Raw genomic sequence first — 25,140 nt, 5'->3', positions numbered from 1 at the left:
CAAGGCTGATTTGCAAACCTAGAGAATGCCACCTGATGGGGAGCCCAGGCAAGGTCCAGCAACTGAGCCCCAGCTGGCCCCATGGAGGCGGCCTGGATCTGTTGCATGGGGCCATCTGAGTTAGAAACTCTGGAGGATGGGGCTGTCTTTGAAGCCCCTTGCATCCCCACCTCAACTCAGTCCCCTTCCAAGAGCAGCTGCTGTGAATAAACCAGTGAGTGCCTAGACCAGGGGTGGGCAAACTTTTTGACTCGAGGGCCACAATGGGTTCTTAAACTGGACCGGAGGGCCGGAACAAAAGCATAGGTGGAGTGTTTGTGTGAACTAATATAAATTCAAAGTAAACATCATTACATAAAAGGGTATGGTCTTTTTTTTTTTTTTTTTAGTTTTATTCATTTCAAACCGGCTGGATCCGGCCCGCGGGCCGTAGTTTGCCCACGGCTGGCCTAGAGCCTCACTCAGCACACCTGGGTCCCACAGGCCTGGCCAGACTGCAGGGAGGAGGCTCTCGGGACCTTCCTTGCCTGCCCTCCTAGCTCCCAGCAAAGATGTCTTAGCGGACAGGAAAGAGGCAGTGAAAATAAGCTGGGAGCCTTGGGCCTTGAACTGGCCTTTTGGCTCCAGGGAAAGGTTCTGAGCTTCAGTTTGCCCATCTGCAGTTCCTATCCCTGGGAGTGTTGGAGGTCAAAGGAAGCCTTGGCTAGGAAAGGGCTTGGCCATCCCAGTGGCAGCCTCATGACTAGGGGGAGATGGGGAAGACTCCAGTGCCAGTGGGAGTTCACAGCCCCATGAGCCTCCATTTCTTGTTCTGAGAAATGGGAGTGGGAGTTCGTAACTGCACTCATCTCCAGACCCAGGGCCATTTGCAGATTGAGTCAGGCATGCAAAGTGTTTAGTTGGCCCAGTGCCTGGCATGGAGTGAACACTGGCACAGGAGCCACTAGGATGACTGTAGTTGGTGGTGGGGGGTCGGGTGGGGGAGCAGGCCTTGGTTCACTCCTCCCACCTCCCACTACCCCTGGGACACCCTCAGGAAAGCAGGCATGGGGGTGGCGAGGCAAGGTTCTCGCTTATCCAGGCACTGCAGGCTGTCCCCTTTCCTGCTGTGGTTGTCTGGAAGTTGCCACAGACCAGGTCCTGCCAGTTTGAGGTCAATGCCCTCAGGCTAGTGACTTCACTTCCTTTGTGCTTCAGTTTCTTCCTTGCAAAATGGGAATAATAACAATCATCACTTCAGAGGTGAGCACATTGTCCAGCTCATAGGCCATAAGCATCTGGTAAAATAGAATGCCTGGGGGTAGGGGCCCAGAGGAGTGACCTGATTCAGCCTGGGGAGGGGTCAGGAAGGCTTCTTGGAGGAGGTGGCTGTTGGACTCATTAGTAAGGATGATTAAGAGTTCATGGGAAGAGGGAGAGAAAAAAAGAAGAGTTAATGGGCAGAGACCAGTGAGCTAAGATGTGGAGGGGAGGAACTGCAGGGTACATGGGAGTTGCTGCCTGCAGGAGCCAGCATGGAGGCAGGCACGGGCACTGGTCCAGATCATGATGGAGCTGGACCAGGTGGAAGCGTGGATGTGTGAGAAGTAAGTGGGTGGGTCCAGGACAGATTTGCAGTTGGATAGGATGCAGAAGCTGCTGCGTGGGAAGCAGGTTCAGGTACAAGTTAGCAATCTGTTTCTGTGGTGCTACTGGAGGTCCAGGTGGAGGTGAGGTGCGGCTGGGTGCAGGGCAGGCTTTGGAGAAGCAAGCCTGGAGCTTGGGACACATACCCACCTTGGGTGGAGGGGTGGAGTTTGGAGAGAGGGCGGAAGGAAACCAGGAGTGGGTGACAAGTCAAAAGCCAAAGGAGCCCTCACTGGTTTGGCTCAGTGGACAGAGCGTCAGCCTGTGGGCACATGCCCAGGGTGCGGGCTCGATCCCCACTAGGGGCCTGCAGCAGGCAGCCAATCAATGATTCTCTCTCATCATTGATGTTTCTATCTCTCTCCCTCTCCCTTCTACTCTGAAATCAATAAAAATATATTTAAATAATAAAGCCGAAGGAGCAAGGGCTTCAAAAAGGAGAATGAGCCCGGCCGGTGTGGCTCAGTGGTTGAGCGTTGAGTAGGAGGTCACAGTTGGATTCCCGGTTAGGGCACGTACCGGGTTTTCTGGCTGGATCCAATGGGGGGCGTGTGGGAGGCAGCCGATTAGTGATTTCATCATTGCTGTTTCTCTCTCTCCCTTCCTCTCTCTGGAATCACTAAAAAAATTTTTTTTTAAAGGAGGAAGAGGTCAGCCTCAGCCATGTTTCTCAATCCCCTGCTTCTAATCCCTCCCTTGTCAGGGTCTTACTCCCTTATTTGTTTGCCCTTTCTACCCCCCCACCCCCCAAGCCTTTCAGAATGGGCTTTTTATTGCCACCCTTGAAGCTGCACCTGAATCTGCACCTCAGACCCAATCTGTCTCTGACCGCAGTGGCAAAGAGGAGGCCTTTCTCCTCCCTGTCTTGATTTTATACCCTTGTTATATGATGCCCTCACACCAGTTTCCCACACTGAACCAGCAGGAGTTTGGCTTTCTCCCCGCCCTCCTGGGCTTTCAAAACCATATTTTGGCCCAAGTCCTAGTATGTGTATCTGAGTAGGGGTCCCCTGCCAGCCATGCCTGGCTTTATCTCCCTTCCACCTTCATTCAGCCTATACTTCGAAAGTCCCTGCACTGGGAGACAGTGGAGACTAGTAGTGAACAAAGTAAAATCTCCCCCCTCCCATGGAACTGATGTTCTGGGAGGACGGAAGCAGGAAGGTGATAAGAAGAGACCTGAAGGATGAGAAGGAGCCCGTCAGATTGGGGATGGGTGGGCATCTGAAGGAAGAGCATTCAGGCAGAGGGACCAGCATGTTCAGAGGTTCCGAGGCAGGACCAGGCCTGGCATGTTAGAGGTAGAGTGAGGGGGCTGGTGTGGCTGGAGCAGAGTGAGCGAGGGGGGGAGTGGAGCAGATGAAGAGACAGGCTCTCGGGTGCAACAGCAGACCCTGGAGTGTCCTTGCTCCAGGACTGCTTTGCGGTTTGCAGGGAGCGGGTATTGCTTTGGTACTTTGTTCCTTGTGTGCACTGGTCATTCTGCTCTGAAGGCTGAGGGGACTGACAGGAGGGAAGCCCACCCCCTTCTCCCTGCACTTGTGGGGCTCAGCTGACCTGGGAGACTCCCTGGAGGGGCTAGAGGGAGTGGAGGAAAGTAGCCAGGGGAGGGTAATGATGGGGGATATGGGGGCTGGGCGCCGCCACTGGTGGCTGGCCTGCAGGCCAGGAGGTTGTACAGGGCTCAGAGCTGGGTGTTAAGGTAGGATGCTCTCAAAAAGGTGATAGGAGCCCTCAGGGACACAGGGATGGCAGGCAGGGGTCTGACTGCGCCTTCAGGACAAGCAGCAAAAACCTAGGCAGGCCCTGAGGATGGCCCTGCCACCAGCCCACTGTCACTCCCTTTCCAGGTTGAGGAAAAGGACACCCCTCCCCCCCTCAACCCACACTCACAGACCCTATGAAAAGGCCTGGTCACCTGGGCCTGGTGACCCTCCACACTCCCAGCACTCACCCAGATATTCCCCAAACCCCTCCGGCTTCAGAGTCTTTGGACACATGGACCCTGGAACCTTAATCGGAGCCAAGACACACCATGGTTGGGACTATTCCCTCCACCCCCCCCCCCCGCCCCCCCATCACCCTCCAAAATGGGGATGGGTGCACCTAAGAGCAGCTCCCTTAGGCCCTGGCTCAGCCATGGCCGTGATCCTGGCAGGTGCCATGGGACCACAGTTGGAGAAGGAGGTCAGGCTAAACTATTGAGATGGCAGGGTACAGGGAGCTTGAGTGACAGGAGAGAGCAGGCAGGACAAGCTCTGGAAATGTCTGCCTCTGAGTCTCATTTCTCCATCTGAGATATTGGTTAGATATTGGCTGTCACTTCCCTACCCTCACCTTGCCTCTTCCCCTTCTCTCCTCTGTTCCAGCCCCATCACTCAGGGCCTTTGCACAAGCTGTTCTAGCTGCCTAGAATGCTCTGTCCCCGTGGCTTCCTTCCTCGCCTCTTCCGTTCAAATATCTTGTCAGAGAGGCCTTCCTGACCTTCCTGTTTAAAATTGCAGCCCTTACTGATCAACTCCTGGTCTTTTTTCCTTCCTTATTTTTCTCTCTACTACCTGACATCATGAAACAAATTAATAAAATATATGTTGTTTGCCATCTCCACTCCCACCCTCATAGAGCTGAGCTTCTGGATGTGGTGGGAATCCTGTGGCGGTCAGTACCCTGCTGGCCCCCCAGTGTATAGCCAGCACCTGGCACAGTCCGCACCCAATAAATGTGTGTGAAAGGATGACAGGCATCCCAGGTACCTCCTGAGAGGCTTGGCTCGGAAGGGGAGGGACTCGGGGGGGAGGGTGCATAGGGTGTCAGGCTCTGGAGACAGGTGGGCTTAGATTCAAATCCCAGCTTTCCACTTTCCATCCTGTGCCTCAGTTTCCTCATCTGCAAAATACACACTACAGAAACTCCTGGCACTGGACAGCTGCTGTAGCTTTCTGGAGGCCTAGCTGGAGATTGGGAAAAGCTGGGGGCAAGTCAGACCAGGGAGAGGACACTTAATACATTCCCACATAGTCCTAGGATTTTCAAGAAATGTGTTGAGAGTAGGGGGGTTACTTTAGGTAGTCTGAGCCTCTCTGAGGAGGTCATATGTATGTTGTTGTTGTTTTCTCTTCATAGATTGTTTATCTTTTACTTTTGGATACAAAGGAAATGTTTCATAGACCATTTTCCAGGACAAATGCCATGACTCTTTAGGATGTGAGATAGCAGTACCATTTTCCAAATGGCTTATTTCTGATGATCAAGTCCAATTTCCCCTCCACTGTGGAGTGCCAGGTTTTCTCAGGCGCTAAGAGCCTCTGGACTGCAAGATTACATGGTGGTTCTTGGAGGGGGGGTCAGATTGCTCACGCACATGCCTCCTTAATGTAGTTCTTCTCGTTGCCAAAGTAACCATTCTGAATTTTGAAACTTGCCCTTTTTCACACCACAAAATTCACATGACTCTACAGAAGTATTCATATTGGTGGAGTAGTGTGTGTTTATTGGATCTAAGAGCCTATCTCAGTAACACAGAAGAAGACCTCTTCTTGTGGCCTGAGTTGTTCCTGGATTTAAAGCTGGCTCTGAGGGTTCAGGGTTTCCAGAACATTCTCCAGGGATACAGGAAGAGTATTGATGCAATAAGAGAGATGCTTGCAGTGATGTCTGCATTGAGACAGGAGTGAGACAGAAGGGCTGTAACTGTTCACCGGGGTCAGCCTATTTCAACCTTGGACCATATTCATCCAGGGCTCAAGTGAGCATAGCCGATTGAAATTTTAGAAATAGGTATAAAAACTATGCCTCAGGACCTTCAGAATTTGGCCAGGAATGAATATCATCTTGTTTTCACTGTGTTTTATGCCCACTGTCTGCACATGACACTACAGCTGGCTTTCTCTTAGTGGGTGGGGGGCAATCTGAAAATGAATGTACTTGAAGAAAAAAGTGAACCTTTGGGGCCCTGGCTGGTGTACTCAGTGGTTAGAGCACCAGGCCATGGACCAAAGGGTTGCAGGTTCAATTTCCGGTCAAGGGCATGTGCCTGGGTTGCGGGTTCAACCCCCTACCCCAGTCAGAGTGTGCGGGAGGCAGCCAATCGATGTGTCTCTCTCTCACATCAGCGTTTCTCTCCCCTCTCCCCCTCCACTCTCTCTAAAAATAAATGGAATTAGGGGGGAAAAAGTGAGCCCTTGGAAGGAGATTGGTGGGTGTGTAATCACACAGGGGGGCAGGGATGGGAGAAGTGGGGAGGATTGTGACGAGCTAAGTTGTTTTCCGAGGCCCGGGTGTCCGCAGCCAATCAGCGCCTCAGCTTAGCCTTTTTCCTTTCAGTCGTCTTTGGTGGCCAGCTTCTGGGCACCTGTCCTGTGTCAGGTGCAGGGGACATGGAGAGGTCAGGCCCCATCACCAGGCTACTGGGGAAGAGACAGAGTTGCCCCAAAATTTCTGAGAAAGGTGATAGGAGAAGCCACGGTAAGGGCCCCTAGCCAGTGTGAGGGCATCTGGCAGGCTTCCTGGAAGAAGTGTGTAGAACATTCTTGAAGAACTGGAGGGATTTGGCAGGCAGAAAGGGAGGGCATTATTGGTGGGGGAGATGGGGACCCATACTACTCCACCAATCTGAATACTCCTATAGAGTCATGTGAATTTTGTGGTGTAAAAAAGGCAACAGTTTCAAAATTCAGAATGACGACTTTGGCAACTAGAAGAACTACATTCATTCATGCAAAGGACTAAAGATGTGCCTGAGTGCATAAAGCCAGGTCGGTGGGAGCATTTAACAGGGTTTAAAGCTGAGGGGAGTCTGGTGTGCATGGTAGAAGGATGGCATGGATGCTGATGGAGGGTGGTGGCCTAGGCAAAACCCTAGGCAGGGAGAGCTGGGCAGAGGCCACAATGATTGCGATGGAGAGATGAGGCCTCAGCAGAGCAGGGACTTCCTCAACAGTAACTAGGGACATGGGCACAATTGCAGGACTTGATGAGTAGCTGAGTGTCCGGGGGGTGTGGAGGGGCCTGGGATGGAAGGTGGGATCTTGGCCAAGAAGCCTCCGGAGAAAGAAAGCATGTTCAGTGGGTGGGGGACGACTTGAGTGTGACAGAGCTAAAAGCCCACACACAACTTTATTTCAAATATTGTATTTTTCCGTTTTAGAATTTCTGTTGGTTCATTTTTATAGTTTCTGCTTCTCTACTGAAGTGTCTTATTTGTTCATTCATTAGGAGGTCATTTTTCTTCACATCCTTGACTATACTGAGTATAATAGCTGCTTCAAAGTCCTTATTTGCTCATTACAACGTCTGGGTTACCTCAGGGTCAGTCCCCGTTGATTTTCTTCTTTCTTGAGTATGGGTCATGTTTTCCTGTTTCTTCATGTGGCAAGTATTTTGGATTGTATTCTGGACATTGTGAAAGATATGTTGCTGAGACTCTGGATTCTGTTGTTCCTCTGAAGAGCATTGATTTTTTTTTTTTAATTTTATCAGGCAATTAACCTATCTGGATTCAAGCTCCAAAGTCTGTTTTGACATGGTGGTGACAGGTGAAATTTCACTCTTTCTTTTAGCCTCAGTTGGGCTGGATGGAGTCTGCCCGGTACATGTATGGTTCAGGTTTTACAGTTTTTGTATAGAACCTGGAGCTGCTTTTTTTTTTTTTGTCTCATTGTTTTTACATATTCCATCTATTGTTGAGCTGTCATGGTCTCTGTGGGCTCTGTCTTCTCATTTTTCAAGCCAGTTTCTATTTCCAGTAAATAACAATAAAAAATGGGAAACTCATCCCATACTGTTCCCTTATTCCAGGTATGGACTCCCATCCACCTTCTCCATGTTTTGGGTCACTCTCGAGCAGCGCTGCTCAGTAGGATTGTGTGCACGATGAGAATGTTCCCTGTTTGCACTGCCCGTGGAGTAGACATGTTTCTGGTGCAACTGAGGAACTGAATTTTAAATTATATTTAATTTTTAATTTTAATTAATTGAAATGTAAATAGTCACATATTAAGGCTAGTGGCTCCCACATTGGACATTGCAGCACCAGAGCATTCGGGTACAGTAAGTCCTCACTTAACATTGATCGGTTCTGTGACTTTAAGTGAAATGACGAATACCAAAGCCAATTTACCAAAGCCTAATTGATGTAAACAGAGTTAAGTTCCTACAGCATTTCATCAACATTATACTGAAATGACATTGTTTGAGGACTTGCTATAGTTATTTTGTAATAGATAGTCTAGCATTTGTCATCTCTAAGAGGAATGGTCTGATGTGGCTAACTCCACTGTTACCAGAAGCAGAAGTCTTGGTGGTTGTCCATTTCATAATCTACGTGTCAGGCCATCAGTGTGTCTCTGCTTTTATTTTTTTAGTTCGATGATCCTCCCAAGTCAGTGAACTTAGCTTGTCCTCTTCTTTCCCCCTCCTTTGATAATTTTTTTAAATTACAAAATGTTTTTAATTGTGGTAAAATACATATAACAAAAATTGACCATCTTGGCCATGTTTAAGTGCACAGTTCAGTATTGTTGAGATGTTCACATTGTTGTGCAACCTATCTCCACAACTTTTTCATCTTGCAAAACTGAAACTCTTATCACATTAAACAATAACTTCCCATTGCTTTGACTCCCCTAAGGACCTCCTGTATGGTGTCCTGTAGTATTTGTCGTTTTGTGATTGGCTTATTGTCCTCAAGGTTCATAATGTCCTCAAGGTTCATCCATGTGTCTTCCCTCTTTTAAACGCATACCTAATATTTCATCATGTGGAATGCCGAGGCTCCTGATTCCCAAATGTTGGACATCAAAGTTCCTTCCAGTTTTCACTGGAAGGGCAAGAGGGAGGACTCTGAAGGGGCACAAGGAAACTTAGGAAGTGATGGTGACCCTTGAACAATACAGAGTCAGGGACCCTGACCCCATTTGACAATATGTCTTTTATATATATAAATTTCAGAGAGGAAGGAGGGAGAGGGAGAGAGAGACAGAAACATTAATGATGAGAATCATTGATCTGATGCCTCCTGCACGCCCCCTACTGGGGATCGAGCCTGCAACCCGGCCATGTGCCCTTGTCTGGAATTGAACCTGGGATCCTTCCATCCACAGGCTGATGCTCTATCCCAGTGGTTCTTAACCTTCTGGCCCTTTAAATACTCATGTTGTGACCCAACCATAAAATTATTTTCGTTGCTACTTCATAACTGTATTGTTGCTACTGTTATGAATCGTAATGTAAATATCTGATATGCAGGATGTCTTAGGCGACCCCTGTGAAAGGGTCATTCAACCGCCAGAGGGGTCGCGACCCACAGGTTGAGAACCGCTGCATTGAGCCAAACCAGCTAGGGCTGTCTTTAACTTTTGACTTCCCCAAAACTTAACTACTAATAGCCTACTGTTGACTGGAAATCTTTCTGATAACATAAACAGTCGACAAATGCATACTGTGTTTTTACAGTAAACTAAGCTAAATAAAAGATAATGTTATGAAGAAAATCATTAAGAAGAGAATGCATTTTTAGTACTCTATATGTTTATCAATATGTAAGTTTGTCATCTGTTTACAAGATTTGAAAAATCTGCATATAGCGTGGACCAACGTAGATCAAACCCGTGTTGTTTAAGGGTCAGTTGTATTCAATATCTTGATTGAAGTGATGATTTCATGGTTGTGCATATATGTCAAAATACATTGGATCACGTGCTTTAAACATGCCATTTCTTACGTGTCAATGATACCTCAATGAAGCTGTGTTGTTATTTTAATTGTAGTCCAGTAGGGCTGCCTTATACCCTCACCTGTATTCCTGACCCAACCCTGGGCAGGTGTCCATCAGATCCTGCTGCCCCACCTCTGCCTGCCTTTGAGGCTGGGGACTGCTCATTTCCCCCCTCAAACCTCCAGAGACCTGATCCTCCCTCGGTCCTTGAAAGCTCCCTGACTGACCCCCAACACATACCCACACTAGGTGATGCTGGGGACCCCGGAGGTCTCTTTCCTGGTGCTCGCTGTTGAGGGAGACTCAGAGCTACCTCGCTCTCTAAGCTCCATGGGGTCTGGCCAGGGCCAAAACACAGCTCTTAAGAAAGGCTTGAGGCCCTAGTGCAGTGGTTCCCAACCTTCCTAATGCCGCGACCCTTTAATACAGTTCCTCATGTTGTGGTGACCCCCAATTTCATTGTTATAAATTGAACATAATTAAAGCATAGTGATTAATCACAAAAACAATATGTAATTATATATGTGTTTTCTGATGGTCTTAGGCGACCTCTGTGAAGGGGTTGTTCAACCCCCAAAGGGGTCGCAACCCACAGGTTGAGAACCTCTGCCCTAGTGGGTTTGACTCAGTGGCTAGAGCAGGGGTGGGCAAACTTTTTGACTCAAGGGACACAATGGGTTCTTAAACTGGACCAGAGGGCCGGAACAAAAGCATGGATGGAGTGTTTGTGTGAACTAATATAAATTCAAAGTAAACATCATTACATAAAAGGGTACGGTCTTTTTTTTTTTTTTTTTTTTTTTTTTTTAGTTTTATTCATTTCACACGGACCGGATCCGGCCCGCGGGCTGTAGTTTGCCCACGGCTGGGCTAGAGCATCGGCCTGTGGACCCAAAGATCCAGGGTTTGATTCCGGTCAAGGGCACGTACCTCAGTTGCCGGCTCCTCCCTGGCCTGGGCCCTAATTGGGGCTCGTACAGGAGGCAGTCAAGTGTTTCTCTCACATCGATGTTTCTCTCTGTCTTTCCCTCTCTCCGCCACTCTCTCTAAAAATCAATGGGAAAATATACTCAGGTGAGGATTAAAAAAAGAAAGAAAGAAAGAAAAGGCTTGAGGAGGGGGTTCTGCTGAGAGTGGGAAGGGCAGAGAAGGGAAGTTAATCTGATCGGGGTCTTGAAAGGCTAGCAGGAACTGGCCCATCGAAGGGGGTGGAGGCATTTCTGGCAAAAGGCTCATAAAGACCCTGGAGGCTGGACCACCAGGGGAAGCTCTTGAGCATCCTAGGACCTGGGTGTTGTTGGGGGGTGGGGTACTGGAATGGAGCTGTTGGAGGGAGGGAGCAGTGCTAGGAGAGCAGGCCTGCCAGGCAGCTGTAGAGCAGCAACTTCATGGCCCCACTGTTGGTTGTTTGATTAGGAGGGGTGAGGGGCCACCAGGAGTGTGGGTGGGATGGATGAGGTCATGAAGGGCGGCTAGTGGGCTGGGGATACCAGGGTACCTGACTCAGCTCACCCCGGCCCCTGAGCTTGCCAGGAAACCTTGATAAGCAGAAGCAGGACTGTAGAGGCCTCCACAGGGTCCTGTGAGTCCTGATCCCCCTGAGGGAGTTTCCAACCCTGGCTCTCTCCTTTGCTGGCTGGGTGACATATTTCTAGTAGCTTCTGGCTTTGAGCCTCAGCTTCCCAGTTTATAGGGAGACAGTACACCTACTTCGTGGGGATCAAGCTGACCTTGCCTGTTATGGAAAGTGGCATATTTTTCTAGGAAGTTTGACCACCTGACCTGAAGTCTTCATGTCCACCCACTTGTCAATGTGTCTGTTCTATCCACTCATTCATCTACTCATTAGATGGTACCTAATGTTGTGCCAGGCCCTGTCTGAGGAAAATGCAGTGACTAAAACAACATCCATGCCTTCATGAGGCTTATGCCTTGTAGTGAGGCAGACAAACAAATGAATAAAAGAATAGATCAACTGAGATGACAGGGCTAAAGGAACGAAACAGGGTAAAGAGATGGACTAATAACGTAGCTTCGTTGGTAGCCTGAGAAGGCTTCTCTGAGGAGGTGATGAGTGAGCTGAGAAGAATGATGGATGAAGGCAGCCCTGGCTGGTGTCGCTCAGTTGGTTGGGCGTCATTCTGGGCACCAAAAGGTTTTGCTCAGGTTGTGGGCTCAGTCCCCGGTAGGGGGCGTGTAGGATGCAGCTGATCGATGTTCTACTCACACATTCATGTTTCCCTTTCTTCTTCTCCCTTCCTCTCTCTAAAAGGCAATAAAAATATTTTTAAAAAATAAAATAGGCTGGGGCAAGGTAGAACCCTGGACTTGGGGGCCCTTCTTTGGATCTTTGCAGGGAGCAATATGGTAGTGTCTCCTGGACTGGCTGCATCACTGGTTATTAGCACCCCTCGGCACCCTGTTCAGAGAGGTCCAGAGTGGGGGAGCCAGGGCCATCTGGAGGGCACAGCCAGGGCCCAGTACAGGGGCAACTGTAGTTATCGACAAACAATCCCCACTTAGCACATCATGTGTTCTTTGCCAGGGCCTCCAGCTGCAGGAGTCAGGTGACTCCAGGCAGCAGGCCAGGCTATAGGGGCTGGGTGATTGTGTGTGTGTGCGTGTCTGTGTCTGTCTGTTGTGTGTCTGTCTTTCCCTGGGCTGGACCTGGATATCTGGAGTCTGAATTGATTTCCTATTTCAATTAGACAACTCAGGCTAGTCCTATTTCCAGCCAGATTGAAAATAAGTCAAACTTGTGTGCACAGTCCTGCTCTGGTGGGACATTTGAGGGTTCGGGGGAATAATAGGACCAGGCGAGCTCTTTCAGACCCCTGAGGCAGACCAGGGATCCTCTGCTCTCCTGCCCCCTCCTCATGTCAGCGCAAGCCCTAATCTCTCTCTCCGTCCCCCAATCTGGGGATATTTTTAGCCACTAAGAAGGATTATCAGAGTCTAGCTCCAGGTGGCAGAGGCAGGGCTGGGAATAAGGCCAAAGAGGCTTCAAAATGCAGCCGGACTGATGGTGATGGAGATGAAGGCTCAGGGTGGGGATGAAGGCTCAGGCTGGCCCCGCCACCCACATGGTCATTCTCCAAATAACCCCTCTGTGGCCCTGGCTGAGCCCAGCCTGAGTTCATTAGGTACAGCTTTAAGGTCAGGGCCTGTTCTGGAAGAACCACCTAGAACCCTTCACCCCTCCTTTCCAGAACATTCTCCAGCCCACCCCTCTCTACTGCTGACAATGGTGCCCACTCCTCTCCTGGTGTCTTTCCAGCTACCTCATGTGGAAGGGCCTGTGGTTACTCCATTTTATAGATGAGGAAATGGAGGCATAGAGCAGCCAGGGCAGTAGCCCGAGGAAATGGGTGAGGCAGGAACATAGTGTGTGGCAATACCAGCATTCAGGGTGTGTGGTAAAGCAGGAGACCTGACTGTACGCATTTCTCAGGGTAGCGGATGCCCAAGGAGGCAGAGGGTCACAGTGCAGGTGTCCAAAAGAGAAAAGGTGAAGACTGAGGAGGAGTGCCACCCAGAACCCCACTTCCTCCCGTGCTTCACCTCTCCACCCCTCTGAAAGACTGCCTGGTGAGCTCCCAACACCACAGTGAGCCAGGCAGGGCTTGGGAGGTTCTTTAAGTGGATCCAAGGTTGGGATAGTCGGGCGGTGCCTCCAGGAGGAAGTGACAACTAAACAACCTGCAAGAACAGAGACCTTGCCCTCTTTCCCCACCATTTTGTGTCCTCAGCACCCAGCCTGGGGCAATAAACTTTCTATGGGCCCTCCAGGCAGAGGGCAGCATTTGTAAAGCTGGGTGTGTGGAATTGTAGTGTGATGGGAGCAAAGGGTCAGGCAGTGAATGGTGGACTTTGAGGCTGCACACATCTGGCTGGGGATCGGGAGTGAAAGAGAAGTTCAGGCCTTGCTGACTATAGATGCTTGTTTACAGCCGCCCCTGAGCCCACCCTGTGTGTCAGGCACCTGACCCACCAAAGGTGGGTGAAGAAATGGAGGCCCCTGGACTGGGAGCATTGGACCTGGGACTTGGCCACTTTGCTGGGCTCCGGACCCTGTTCTCTTCCCAAACTGATGTCTCTTCTTTATCAAGAGGGTGAGGGAGGGGGGTGGGGGGACGACAGACATTGGGGTTAGAGAGAGGTAGGACTTCCAGGGCCAAGACCTCTGCAGTCAGGGTAGGGTATGAAGCCACCTTGGAGGGCTCTCTGGTTTGGAACGTACTTTTTCAAAATGACTCGGGGGCCAGAAAGGGCTGGGCCTGCTTCACCTGAGGGGACGGGTTTAAGGCTGGTTCTCCTTCTTCACCTCTCACCGCCTCTGAAAGACTGCCTGGCGAGCTCCCAACACCACAGTGAGCCAGGCAGGGCTTGGGAGGTTCTTTAAGTGGATCCAAGGTTGGGATAGTCGGGCGGTGCCTCCAGGAGGAAGTGACAACTAAACAACCTGCAAGAACAGAGACCTTGCCCTCTTTCCCCACCATTTTGTGTCCTCAGCACCCAGCCTGGGGCAATAAACATTCTATGGGCCTTCCAGGCAGAGGACAGCATTTGTAAAGCTGGGTGTGTGGAATTGTAGTGTGATGGGAGCAAAGGGTCAGGCAGTGAATGGTGGACTTTGAGGCTGCACACATCAGCAGAGGCCTGAGATTATGAGATGCCATTGTTGTGTGCTTTCCCTTATCTCTGAAGCACACTGGCTTCAGTGGACCCCATCTGGCCCCTTTGGGTGGGGGAAGAACATGGGGCTGGGGACCTGGACTCCTAGCCCACTCCCATCTGCTCTTGGTGGGGGGTGTCTTATCGGATGGTTGTGACAGCTCCTGAGGAAGAGGCTGGAGATGCCCTGCGGTGGATGTGTGAGGCCAGGAAGTCCAGGAAGGGCGTGTGCCCTGTGCCCCAGTGGGTACATGGAATCAGCCAGCCTTTCCTGCTAGTGAAGATGGTTTCTTTGCTAGAGATCAACCACCTGGACAAAAGTCCTTGCAGGTGCCTTTCCATCTGTCTATCCTGTCTGGATTATCTGAGCCTCGTGGGTCGAAACTATCACTGCGCCCAGCCGGCATGGCTCAGTGATTGAGCATCGACCTGTGAACCAGGAAGACCTATGAACCAGGAAGTCGTGGTTCAATTCCATGCCCAGGTTGTGGGCTCGATCCCCAATTGGGGTCGTGCAGGAGGCAGCCAACCAATGATTCTCATCATTGATGTTTCTCACTTTCCCTCTCCCTTCCTCTCTGAAATAAAAAAGTATATATTAAAAAAATAATAATAATAAATAAAATGCAAGTTTCGGGAAGGTAATTCTAAAAAATAATAGTAAAAAAATAAACTAGTCAGTGCCACACATCCTTGATTGTTTTCCAGGCTACTGCCTTCTAGCACCCCTCCCCCATCAGAGTGTCCAGTGGCAGTGGTCACTACTAATCCCTCGCTGAAGACTGAATGCTGGGTGCCTCGGTGTGGTCGGGGCTGCTCCTTATCCACACCCCGTCTCACACACGTGCAATTCCATCCATGCCCATAGATTTCAACATCGGCCATGCACTCATGAGTCCTGCCTGGCCTTCTCCCACCCCTACCCAGCTTGTCTTCACACTGAACCCAACTACCCCCAAATCCTCTCACCCATCCTGGTTCACTCACTTCCTCGGACTCTTAAGAATTTTTATTTTTTTCTGTATTTCACTTGTGAGACTGTGATTAATAATAGTAAATACAAATTTGGTCTTTGTCACCGGTCCTGGCACAGAGCTCCTAACACTGTGGGAATTGACATGGATAAAGTTATCTTGTTATGTTAATGAGGTGACTTTTGGAAAGCCCCTTAGTCACCTAAGGATGGGGGCTGGTTGTCAGGGGACCCAACTATGTCAGTCCCACCCCAGGACCTCCCAGGAGGGGAGAGGGGCTAAAGGTTGAATCAATCACCAATAGCCAATGAGTTAGTCAATCATGCCTGTGTAGTAAAGATTCCATTTAAAAAAAACAATAGGACAGGGTTCAGAGAGCTTCCAGGCTGTGAACACGTGGAGATTTGGGAGCAGTGATGCCTGGAGGGGGCATGGAGTTCTGTGCCCTTTCCCCATACCTGGCCCCACGCATCTCTTCCATCTGGCTGCTCCTGAGCTATATCCTTTACAAACCAGTGATCTAGCAAGTAAACTGTCTCTCCGAGTTCTGTGAGCCATTCTAGCAGATACATCAAACCCGAGAATGGGATGGTGGCAACCTCTGATATGTAGTCCATTGTCAGTCAGAAGCCCAGGTGAAGTCGGGGGAGGCAGTCTTGCAGGACAGAGTCCATACCTGTAGGATCTGACATTGTCTCCAGTTAGGTGGTGTCAGATTTGCTTCCTGGTGGGGGTAGAAAACCCACATGTCAGACCTAAAATCAGATTTGTAGACTTTTAAAATATATCTACACTAATAAAAGACAAAGATGCTAATTGACCGTACCTTCGCTACACCCAAGCCACGCCCACCAGCCAATCAGAGCGACTATATGCAAATTAACCCAGCCAAGATGGCGACCGGCAGCCACGGAGCTGGAACAAGCAGGAGGCTTGGTTGCCCAGGCAATGGAGGAAGCCAAGCTTCCCACCTGCCCTGGCCGGCTGTGGCCTCCACAAAAGGCAACAAAGTTTCAATTATAGAAGCTAAATAAATCCCAGAGGCCTGCTTCCAGCCAGCCTCCACTGGGAGCTTGGGTGGCTGGGGGCTGTGGCCAGCCTGCAAACAGCCATCAGCCCCTCACCCAGGATGGCCACACCCTCATGGGGTGAGGGTGCCTGCTGGGGGGCTTGGCCAGCCTGCAAACAGCCATCAGCCCCTCACCCGGGCTGGCCAGGCACCCCAGCGGGGACCCCTACCCTGAAGGGGCTGTGGCCAGCCTGCAAACAGCCATTAGTCCCTCACCCAGGCTGGCCAGGCACCCCAGCAGGGACCCCTACCCTGAAGGGGCTGTGGCCAGCCTGCAATCAGCCATCATCCCCTCACCCAGGCTGGCCAGGCACCCCAGCAGGACCCCCCTCCCTGAAGGGGGTGTGGCCAGTCTGAAAACAGCCCTTGGCCCCTCACCCAGGCTGGCCAGGCACCCCAGCAGGACCCCCACTCCCTGAAGGGGGTGTGGCCAGTCTGAAAACAGCCCTCGGCCCCTCACCCAGGCTGGCCAGGCACCCCAGCAGGACCATATGCAAATTGACCCTAATAGCAGAGTGACTGGGAATCACTGGTCACTATGACACACACTGGCCACCAGGGAGCAGATGCTCAATGCAGGAGCTGCCCCCTGGTGGTCAGTGTGCTCCCACAGGGGGAGCTCTGCTCAGCCAGAAGCCAGGCTGATTTGCCAGTGCAGCGGTGGTGGTGGGAGCCTCTCCCACCTCCTCAGCAGCGCTAAGGATGTCCGACTGCAGCTAGGCCTGCTCCCCGCTGGCAAGTGGTCATCCCCCGAGGGCTGCCGGGCTGCCAGAGGGATGTCTGATTGCCAGCTTAGGCCCAATCCCCCAGGAGCGGGCCTAAGCCAGCAGGTGGTCATCCCCCCGAGGGGTCCCAGACTGCAAGAGGGCACAGGCCGGGCTGAGGGACCCTCCCAAGTGCACAAATTTTGTGCACCAGGCCTTTAGTATATATATAATTTTTTATTTCAGAGATGAAGGGATAGGGAGGAAAAGATAGAAACATCAATGATGAGAGAGAATCATTGACTGGCTGCCTCCCATACGCCCCCTACTGGGGATCAAGCCCACAACCTGGGCATGTGCCCTGGCTGGGAATCAAACCATGACCTCCTGGTTCATAGGTTGACTCTCAACCATTGAGCCACGCCAGGTGGGCAGAACTGTATGGACTTTTTAAATACAAGTGTTTTCATTTGCACAGAGAAAAGGGCCCACATCATACACGCACAGCTCAGTGAATTTTCTTAACTGAGGGCTGAACCTTCCAGCCCTCTGCAGGCCCCTCCGGTCACTACCTGTCCCTAAGAGCAACCACTCTCCTGATGGCCGGCTGTGTGGCTGGCGGAACAGCGCCCCTTGAAGATGTCCATGTCCTAATCCCCGGACCTGGGAGCGTGTTACCTCACATAGCAAAGGGGAGTTAGTTTGCAGAAGGAATTAAGGTTACTAACAGGCTAACCTTGAGATGGGCGATGACCCTGGACTCCCTATGGGTCCCAAAGTAACCTCAGGGGTCCTTACAAGAGGGAGGCAGGAGGATCTTGAGAAAGGGAGAAACTGAGCTACTCAAGATGGCAGGGTCTGCAGATGGGGCTGGTGCCGTGATAGCCCCTGGTGGAAAGCTGGCTCACCTCAGTTACTGCTCCATTACCCAGGAAGCTCGGTCTTGCTGTTGGTTCTCTCGCCCAGCTGCCACCGTGGTTTGGGATAGCGAATGAGACAGTGACATTCATACCTCATGGGGAGTCCACATTGGGAAGGGAAGCCAGCGAGGGAGTTACAGATTTCCTTAAATTTTTGGTGTTTGGGCTGCATCCAAAACACTTTTCCGGGCATTTGACAACATGAGGTCGTGACCCCACTTCCTTAACTTCTGGCCATCATCGTCTTGTCTGTCAAGTGCAGAATAATAGCTGCTGTCATGAGCCGTGTTGTTAAAGGTCAGGAGGCGCCAGGCTGAGCACTGTGTACCTAACCAGGCCCAGCTGAGAGGTGGTATTACTGTCCCTGTTTTACAGATGAACTTGAGGTTCAGAGAGATCGAGTCATTTGTCTGAAGACACACAGACCAAGTTTCTCCTAACACTGGCTGTAATCAACTCCGGACTGCAGGTGCTGGGGGCATGAGGGCCGGGTGATGGGCCTTCCAGCTTCACCCACCCTCCACGGTGAGCTCCCCTAACTGGACCGTCTGTCCGCAGGATGTGGTCTAGTCTGAACGAGTGGCTGTGGCAGGACCGCTTCTGGCTACCTCCCAATAACTCATGGGCTGACCTAGAGGACCGGGATGGCCTGGTCTATGCCCACCCCCAGGACTTGCTGGCAGCCTTGCCCCTGGCACTGGTCCTGGTAGCCATGCGCTTCACCTTCGAGAGGTGAGTGTCTTGTGGTCCTGTGCTACCACCTTGTGCGGGGCTTTGTCCTGAAGTGTCTCTGACTTTGAACCAAATTGCCCCTTACTCCATCCTGCCCCTAGCCGCCACCACTCACGTTTCTTCTGGTCTCTGATGGCTGTTTTATCGCAACACTGACTGCAGCTCTAGTCTGGCTATGCCAGCATCTTCAGAAAACGGGTGGGCATATGCCCAGCTTGCTGACCAAGGACAGGTCTGCAGAGGCCAGTCAGTCAGAGAAACTCCTGTCCACTCCCTCCTCCTCTTCCTGTGTAGGCAAGCCAGTCCCTCACCCTGACCACTTCTCTCTGGTTCCCCATTGCTCCTTCTATCACCCCTCCTCCTACTCCCCTTTTTAGCCAAAGGAAGGAGCGTGGGCCTCCCCTGGCCTCCCCTTTGGGATTCCCTCCACTCACCCCCAGTCTCCTGCAGCCCGGCACTAGCCCCTCCCGGTTGCCAAACCCTGTAGATTTTCAGTCACTTCTCAGATGACCCAGACGCTGCTCAGAATTGGGTTTCTTCCTCTTTCCCTGGGTGTCCTTCTCCTGGGCTCCCTCCCCCTGTCCCAGGTAGTCCCACACTTTCCCGTGTGACCAGTGCTGTGATCACAACTAGACCTGCCTTGCCAGGGGAGGATCCCTCTCTCCCCTTTCTCCACATGTGCTTCCTCCACTTCTCACACCCATTCCTGGTTTGCACACACTCCTTTGCAGTTCCTTTAAGGCTGGGTCCCAGGGAAGCCTGCCCTGCCCCTCCCACCACAGAGCCCTAACCCCCTTCAGCCACTCTGGTCTCCACCTCTGTCTAGCCCTGACCACAGGGACATGGAGGCATCCTGCATCTCGCTTTCTCTCTTCTACGCATAAGGAGCTTCCTGGATACGGGCTCCTTGGACACGGGGGACCCACTGATGCATTTATCTCACAGGCACCCTTTGAGCACTTACTCTGTGCCAACCGCTGCTCTAAGCAGTTGATATGTCTTAACCCACTTTGCCCTCAATGCAGCCCTGAGAGGTGGTACTATTATTATCATCCCCATCTCACAGAAGAAATGGAGGCACAGAGAGGCCAGGTGACCTGCTTGAGGTCACACAGTGGGTTGGCCAGTGGAGACTGAGGCTTCACCTGAGGGATTCTGGGAGGCACAGTTAGCCAGTCCTTGATGGGTGGTCTGCTTTCCCACAGGGGTGGGAAGTGCTGGAGGGGTGTGCTTAGGTACTGGATCCCCAAGGGAGGTTTGCATATTTAACTGAGGGCCCCAACTGAGGTGAAAGTGTTATCCGCCAAAGGGCAGTGGGAGTGGGGGGGAGGCAGGGTTTCCCCTTCAGTAAGGGAAAGTGAGTCCTGGATTTGAATTCCAGGTGCTCCACCCACTGTGTCACCTCGGCCCGTTTCTGACCTCTCTGAGCCTTTGTCCGTCAGGACACAGGATGACGACAGTAGGGTTAAGGGCATGTGCTTGGCAGATCGTAAGCACTCAGCACATGTCAGCCCTTGCAGGGCCGCTCTGAGCCTCAGTTTCCCCAATGAAGCCTCGATATTAGAATGATAGGTATGAAATTCACCGACTCCCTGGCCTTAGGAGCCCCTTTGTGGGCGATGTGATGATTGATGAGAGTCCAGCTCCTCCAAGTGTCCACCCTGGAGTGGCGGGGGGTGGGGTGGGGGAGGGTTGCCCCAGCCCAGTGGGGGCCAGACCAGGGTGTAGGCCACCATGAGACGGGCAGTGAGGGGACTCTGACCCCTGGTTTGGGGTTAGATTGAACGAAGGTGATTTGGTACCCCCAAAATTGACCACACCCCGATTCTGAAGACCAGTCCAGCTACCTTTCTTATGTTCAGTTTAATGCAGCAGCCAAGCTATCCTCCAGGGTCCCAGGATATGACCTGCCCCTTCCGAGCCTCAGTTTCCCTGCCTGTAGCATGTATATCCCTTCTCACCTGGACTGACAAGCCCTGTGTCCCCTGCACCCAGACTCATCGGCCTGCCCTTGAGCCGGTGGCTGGGTGTGCGGGATCAGGCCAGGAGGCCAGTAGAACCCAACGCCACACTGGAGAAACACTTCCTCATGGAAGGATGGAGGCCCGACAAGGTGAGGACCCCTGATACCCTCCCACGTCCCCATCTGCCTGTGTGGCTGCAGTGTGGATGGGGCTAGGAATGGTATGTAGCCCACTTCTTGGGGACAGAGAAAGCCCAGGGCAGTCCCGCCCATCCCCGCCCGCACCCCCTCCCCCCCCCCAGTGCCTCACCCACTCCCACTCCATCCGGTCCCTTATCAGTGAGCTCAGCTGACCAGTGGGCAGCTCCTGGGCCTGGAGAGGGTGAGGGGAGGGGGGTTTCTCTCTTGTTCTGGGGAAGAGTGGAAGGGCTGACTGTTTCTGGGGGTTCTGCAGTCATGGCTCTTCCTCAGTTCCTGCCATGGCATAGCTGCCCCATGGACAGGGTCTGGGCTGGGTCCTGAGGGGGAAGAGGGAAGGGAGAGGTCTTCCTACCCTGGGGGGAGGAGGGGGTTCAGCTCCTCAGAATAGAGAGCCTTGTGATCCCAGCCCCCCTCCGCACGTAGGGGTCAGGACTAGGTCTCCACTGCCCGCCTGGAGTAGGGCTGAGAACGCTCTCTTCTACAGGAAAACCTCTGTGGGGAGCTGCTCCCATACCCCAGCCCCTTCCTTAATCCCAGTCCCCATCCGTCATCTGCCTGTCCTGTGAGCAGGGCTGGGTTCTCATAGGCCTGACTGTTTGGGGGGCCCTACCCCATACCCCACAACTCCCCTATCTCCATAGGTAGACAGCCCCACAGGTGAGGTCTGGAGCCGCAGGGGAGGGAGTAGCAAAGCTGGGTCCCACCTTTCCTGGGACAGGAATGGGACGCCATCTCTCTGACCCTGGCCCCCGTCACCCCTTTCCCAGCCTCGGATGGCTGTCCTGGCCACGCAGTGTGGCCTCACGCTTCGGCAGACCCAACGCTGGTTCCGAAAACGCCGAAACCAGGACCGGCCTTGCCTGACCAAGAAGTTCTGTGAAGCCAGGTCAGCCCGGGGTAGGGCTTGGGGGGTGTGGGGGAGGGGGGGGTCTGCTGTGTCAGCAGCTGCCTCAGGGGTTTCCTGTCTGTCTGCAGCTGGAGGTTTTTCTTCTATCTGTGCTCCTTCATTGGTGGCCTCTCCGTCCTCTACCACGTGAGTGTTCTGACTGCTTCCTGTCCCTCCACCTGTCCCACAAGCACCTACTGTGCACTGGGCCTGGCTTGGGGATGAGGGGTGTGGATGGGTGTGAGCAGTGGGGAAGGCTTGTGCACAGGAGAGGGAGGGAGAACTTGACACACATCATGGTAGATGTTCCCTCAACAGGAGCCTGTGGGGACCAACTGTGGTTGGGGCTGGGATCCGGCAGTGAGTGAGGCCCTGGTTTAGAGTGAGAGCAGAGAGGGAACCAGGTGGGAGAGATCAGAGCTGAGTAGCCTGGCTGGGGTTGCTCATTGGTTGGGCATCGTTCCATGCACCCAGAGTTTGTTGGTTTGTCCCAGTCAGGGCACATGCCTAGGTTGCAGGCTCAATTCCCTGCAGGCGGTGTGTGTGCAGGAAGCAGCCGGCCAACCCATGTTCCACTCTCACATCAATGTTCCTCTTTCTCTTCCCCTTCTTGTCTCTCTAAAAGTCAATAAAAATATTTTTTTAAAAAGAAAAAAAGATCAGAGCTGAGTGACAGCAGCATCTCAAGGGCCAAGGAGGTCCCAGGCCTGGGGTGGTGAGCTGGGGTCTGATCTTTGGGCAGCTTCAGATGTCTGTGTGTGTGTGTCTTTCCCCCACCCCCCTTCCCCACCTCCCAGGAGTCATGGCTGTGGAGGCCAGCAATGTGCTGGGACAGTTACCCAAACCAGGTGAGTGGCAGGGGTGCCTGGGGGCTGGAGAGGGGATTGGGGTAGTCAGAGTCCCTGTGGCCAGAGGCAGCAGAACCACACCTGGACATGACAGTACCATCCCCCTCCAAGTCTGCCTGTCTATTTCTGCCTCCCCTGCGGAATGCAGAGGGGCTAGGAGGCAGGAAACTTGGAGCAGGAGGTGCCCTTGGTTATCTCCAGGGATACGGATCTCACACCTCTTCGCTCATTGGGATTCAAGGGTCCTGGTTTTGAGCAAATTGGGGAGGGCCCTGAGGGAGTTCTCCCTCAGCTAACCCTGTCCCACTCTCCCTACCACAGCCCCTGAAGCCAGCCCTGTACTGTTGGTACCTCCTCGAGCTGAGTTTCTACATCTCACTGCTGATGACATTGCCCTTCGACATCAGGCGCAAGGTGAGGACCGGCCAAGATTCCCGCTGGGGAAGCGAAGTCCGGGGAATCGGGATCCAGTTCAGTTGGGGGGATGGCCTCACCCCCACCTGGAGATCCTCTGGTACCTCAGGCAGGAAGCGTGGTGCCAGCCAATCCCCGAGGGGGTCCCTCTGGCCACCCAGCCTTGTCCCAGGGTCACCCACTGTCTCTCGCAGGATTTCAAGGAACAGTTGGCGCACCACCTCGTGACCATCATCCTCATCACCTTCTCCTACAGCGCAAACCTGCTGCGCATTGGCTCTCTGGTGCTGCTGCTGCATGACTGCGCAGACTACCTGCTGGAGGTGGGCCCAGCCCACCCCTCTCAGCAGTCCTTCCCCACCCTCCCAGGTGCCCCTGGAGATGGGGCCCTGCCCCTCAGTCTTCCGGTGAGGTGAGGCCCCGCCCCCTCAGCTTTCCGGGGAGAGGAGACCCCGCCCTATTCAGGCTTCCTAGGAATTGTGTCCCTGACCCTCTTTGTCTTCCTAGGAGGTGAGGGCCACCCCTAAGATTCCTGGAAGGTGAGGCCCCACCCTCTTCCAGGTAGTTGAAGCTTCTCGCTCAGAGACCCGCTCTGTACCTTTCTAGGCAGCTCCTGGAGATAAGGCTCTGCCCCACGGCACCTTTTCCTTGAGAAGAGGCCTCACCCCTTCCTACCTGGTTCCCCTCCCTACCACCCGCCTGAGTCCTCTCTGCTGTCTCCCCAGGCCTGTAAGATGTTCAACTACACGCACCATCGGCGAGTGTGCAACTCGCTCTTCCTCATCTTCTCCTTGGTCTTCTTCTACACTCGCCTCGTGCTCTTCCCCACCCAGTGAGTCAGACCTCTAGTGGGGGGCTGGGGAGGTGGGTGGGCGCAGCTGGGATCCAGGCCTGCCTCACCCCGTTCCAGACCCAGGGAGCAGGGGGTGTTGGCAGGGAGGCTTCCCTGAGGAGACAAAGAAGGGTGTTGTGTTCCCAGCCCCAGGCACAGCACGTGCTAAGGGCCAGAGGCAAAAGAGACCGAAAACTGGGCTCAGTCCTCATCCCCTATGTGCCTGGAACATGGAACAGATGGCAGGGTCTGTCACCAGCTCACTCAAGTCTGCCCTGTTTATTTGCTGAGCCTCCCAGCAGAGGGAGCAATCTAAAGATCTCTGCTCACATGGAGCTGACTTTGGGGGAAAAAAATAAAGAAGGCAAACAAGTAGAAAAGAAAGAGAAAGTAAAGTCAGGCACGGAAGTGTGTGGGTCGTTGGACGGTCAGGGGGTCACTGACAGCGCTCATGCAGGAAGACTGGAGTGAGGGAGGGGGAGGCCGTGCTGACCACAGTAGAAGAGGCTCCAGGCAGTGGGAACAACACAGGCAGAAGCCCTGAGGCTGGACTGGGCCTGAGCAGCAAGGAGGCCCATGTGACAGGAGCAGAGTGAGCTAGACACCGAGAGGGAGGTTGTGAGGGCAGGTAGGGGACCAGACAGGTTGTGCAGGGCCTTATGGGCCACTGGGAAAGACCGGTTTTTATCCCGAGTGAAACGAAGGATTCTGAGTAGAGGAGGGAGGGGACCTGACTCGGGTGCTCACAGGCACCCTCTGGTGGCTGCAGAGAGAACAGCTGGTGAGAGCCCCGGAACCAACACCCTGACCCCTACCCCCCATCCCAATCCTGGCCCAGGAGCCTGGGAGCCAGGGCAGAGGCCACTGCCCTGGTCCAAGTGAGCGATGATGGTACCGGACCAGCGCAGGTGAAGTGGCTGGACTCAGGGATGACTCGGGGTCATGAGATGGTTATGAGCTCAGAGTTGTCATGTCAGGATTAGGAGCTCAGCTCTGGCTGTGTTGGGGTTGAGGGGCCTCCAAGGACCCCCAGAAAAGACGTGAGGAAACAGTGGGCACACCACCTGGGAGAGAGATGAATATTCAGTGTTTGCACCCATGAGACTGGACAGGGTCATCCAGGGACCAGGTATGGACAGAGAGTCCCAATGCTGGAGCCCCTGATGTTTGCCGGTCAAGGGGAGCCTGCAAGGGAGAAGCAGAGGGAGCAGCATGAAGGAGGGCGGGGTGGGGGGAGTATGGGTCCCTGAAGGTATTTGAGGAAAGGGTACCAGGGAGAAGGAGGAGCCAGGCAGATCTCCTTACAGCTGATTTGGGTGAGGGTGACGGTGGGTGAAAGCCTGCGGACGAGGGGTGGGGGTGGGGGGGGGGGAGGGACCTGAGAAGAGAAGGAAAGGTGTGCAAAGACCACCAGCAGAGCAGTGGGAATTCAAAGTGCTGCTCCCTTGGGGCTCATGGTTGTGCACAGGCCAGTTGGTAAGCTTGTGTGACCTGCTCACACCAAGTGAGAGGGGGCATTTAAATGCCCAGTTGAAGCATTGGTATTACTCTGGGACAATGGGAAGCCATCGAAGGTTCTGGAG

The 25,140-nt window shown here is 52.9% G+C and overlaps 1 protein-coding gene across 5 annotated transcripts in view; it reads left to right on the top strand.

Annotated features, from left to right (window-relative positions):
• CERS4 (ceramide synthase 4) overlaps positions 1-25,140 on the top strand; it is a 27,272-nt gene that overhangs the window by 1,285 nt on the left and 847 nt on the right. For 3 of the 5 annotated variants that reach the window (XM_023746099.1, XM_023746100.1, XM_006105008.3), the window contains exons 2-10: positions 18,057-18,150; positions 18,240-18,413; positions 20,409-20,526; positions 21,345-21,463; positions 21,553-21,610; positions 22,261-22,311; positions 22,633-22,725; positions 22,920-23,048; positions 23,451-23,557. In XM_023746099.1, the coding sequence (XP_023601867.1) occupies positions 18,241-18,413; positions 20,409-20,526; positions 21,345-21,463; positions 21,553-21,610; positions 22,261-22,311; positions 22,633-22,725; positions 22,920-23,048; positions 23,451-23,557 (848 nt within the window). In that variant the 5' untranslated portion in view covers positions 18,057-18,150; position 18,240. Of the gene's footprint in view, positions 1-18,056; positions 18,151-18,239; positions 18,414-20,408; positions 20,527-21,344; positions 21,464-21,552; positions 21,611-22,260; positions 22,312-22,632; positions 22,726-22,919; positions 23,138-23,450; positions 23,558-25,140 lie in introns of all 5 variants that reach the window. The other 2 variants (XR_001345839.2, XM_023746101.1) reach the window with 1 other exon arrangement.

The sequence above is a fragment of the Myotis lucifugus genome, unplaced genomic scaffold, assembly GCF_000147115.1.
Source record: "Myotis lucifugus unplaced genomic scaffold, Myoluc2.0 scaffold_628, whole genome shotgun sequence".
NCBI classification, from domain to species: domain Eukaryota; kingdom Metazoa; phylum Chordata; class Mammalia; order Chiroptera; family Vespertilionidae; genus Myotis; species Myotis lucifugus.
Note: the sequence above shows the minus strand (reverse complement) of the source record. Positions and strands in the feature narration are given on the sequence as shown.